At 36.1% G+C, this 1,062-nt stretch overlaps 1 protein-coding gene across 3 annotated transcripts in view; it reads left to right on the top strand.

Moving 5' to 3' along the window:
• The window catches only part of LOC119587877, a 29,378-nt gene that overhangs the window by 6,188 nt on the left and 22,128 nt on the right, over positions 1-1,062 (top strand). For all 3 annotated transcript variants that reach the window (XM_037936580.1, XM_037936581.1, XM_037936582.1), the window contains exons 5-7: positions 104-216; positions 558-757; positions 911-994. In XM_037936580.1, the coding sequence (XP_037792508.1) occupies positions 104-216; positions 558-757; positions 911-994 (397 nt within the window). The remainder of the gene's footprint in view (positions 1-103; positions 217-557; positions 758-910; positions 995-1,062) is intronic.

Raw genomic sequence — 1,062 nt, 5'->3', positions numbered from 1 at the left:
GATAGAAACAAAAACAGTTGTTAGTAAGCTTTCTCAAAATTGGCATTTTTTGATAGTGGACCATCTAACTCTCAGCCACAGAATTTTACATCTCTTGTTCCAGACATCGAGTCACAATGCGGGAGCCCTTGATGGTAGACTACATGAGCATGGATTGGACCCTTTCGACCTTCCCGTCTTTGCAAATCTTGGATACTTCTGTTACCACTCCAAGAAGTAAGGATAAAGATATGAGAAGAATTTGACTGAAAATAGAGAAAGATTATATAACAATTTCCTTCATAAAGTTTTAAATGAAGATATTAGTTCCAGAGTTGCTGCATTTGGATATTTCCCCTAGAAAATTGAGCTTAATGATATCAGATTTGTAAATTTCTATTGCTGCTATACAAGTATTACTTTTATTTTATCATATGCCCAGTATATATTCTAGAAATAGTGAAGTGAAAAGGGATATCTAATACAGTCAAATATTGGATAATTATAATAACCTATTTAAGACCTTCACCAATAGGAATATGTTGCCTTGTTTTACAAAATAATTTATTATCCAACAGAGAGAGACACTACTTCAACCTCAGCATCAGCTGAGATAGAGACCATGAGACTTGAGGTCGTTACAGAATTTACAGGAGATATTGATGCTCATACTCTGTTGGGGGATTGGATAGAGACTCCCACCAGAGCACGGCCAGAGGACATAACACTTCGAGAGCAAGACCTGAGTACCACAAGGACACAGCCATTTACTCTACAGGTTTGTTGATAGTTAACCTACAGATGGTGTTGTCATTATATGACCTTAGATATTAAATAAGGCATAGTTTGAATCATTGAGAAGTTGAAGAAAAAATCTGAAATTGTATCAAATATAGGAAAACTGATTGGGCAGCATTTCTCCTCACTTTAGATCCCTGAGTTGCAAGAGGAGCAGCCTGATTTGGGCCCCCCATTTTTGTTTGAGGGTCCTTTGGCAGAACTACCCCTAGATCCTGTAAGTAGTTGATATTTTAATCCATTAATACATTTGAATAATTAAACTTTTTAATGAACATTACTTGG

The sequence above is a fragment of the Penaeus monodon genome, chromosome 23 (genome assembly GCF_015228065.2).
Source record: "Penaeus monodon isolate SGIC_2016 chromosome 23, NSTDA_Pmon_1, whole genome shotgun sequence".
NCBI classification, from domain to species: Eukaryota; Metazoa; Arthropoda; class Malacostraca; order Decapoda; family Penaeidae; genus Penaeus; species Penaeus monodon.
This window is presented reverse-complemented; position numbering and strand designations above follow the sequence as displayed.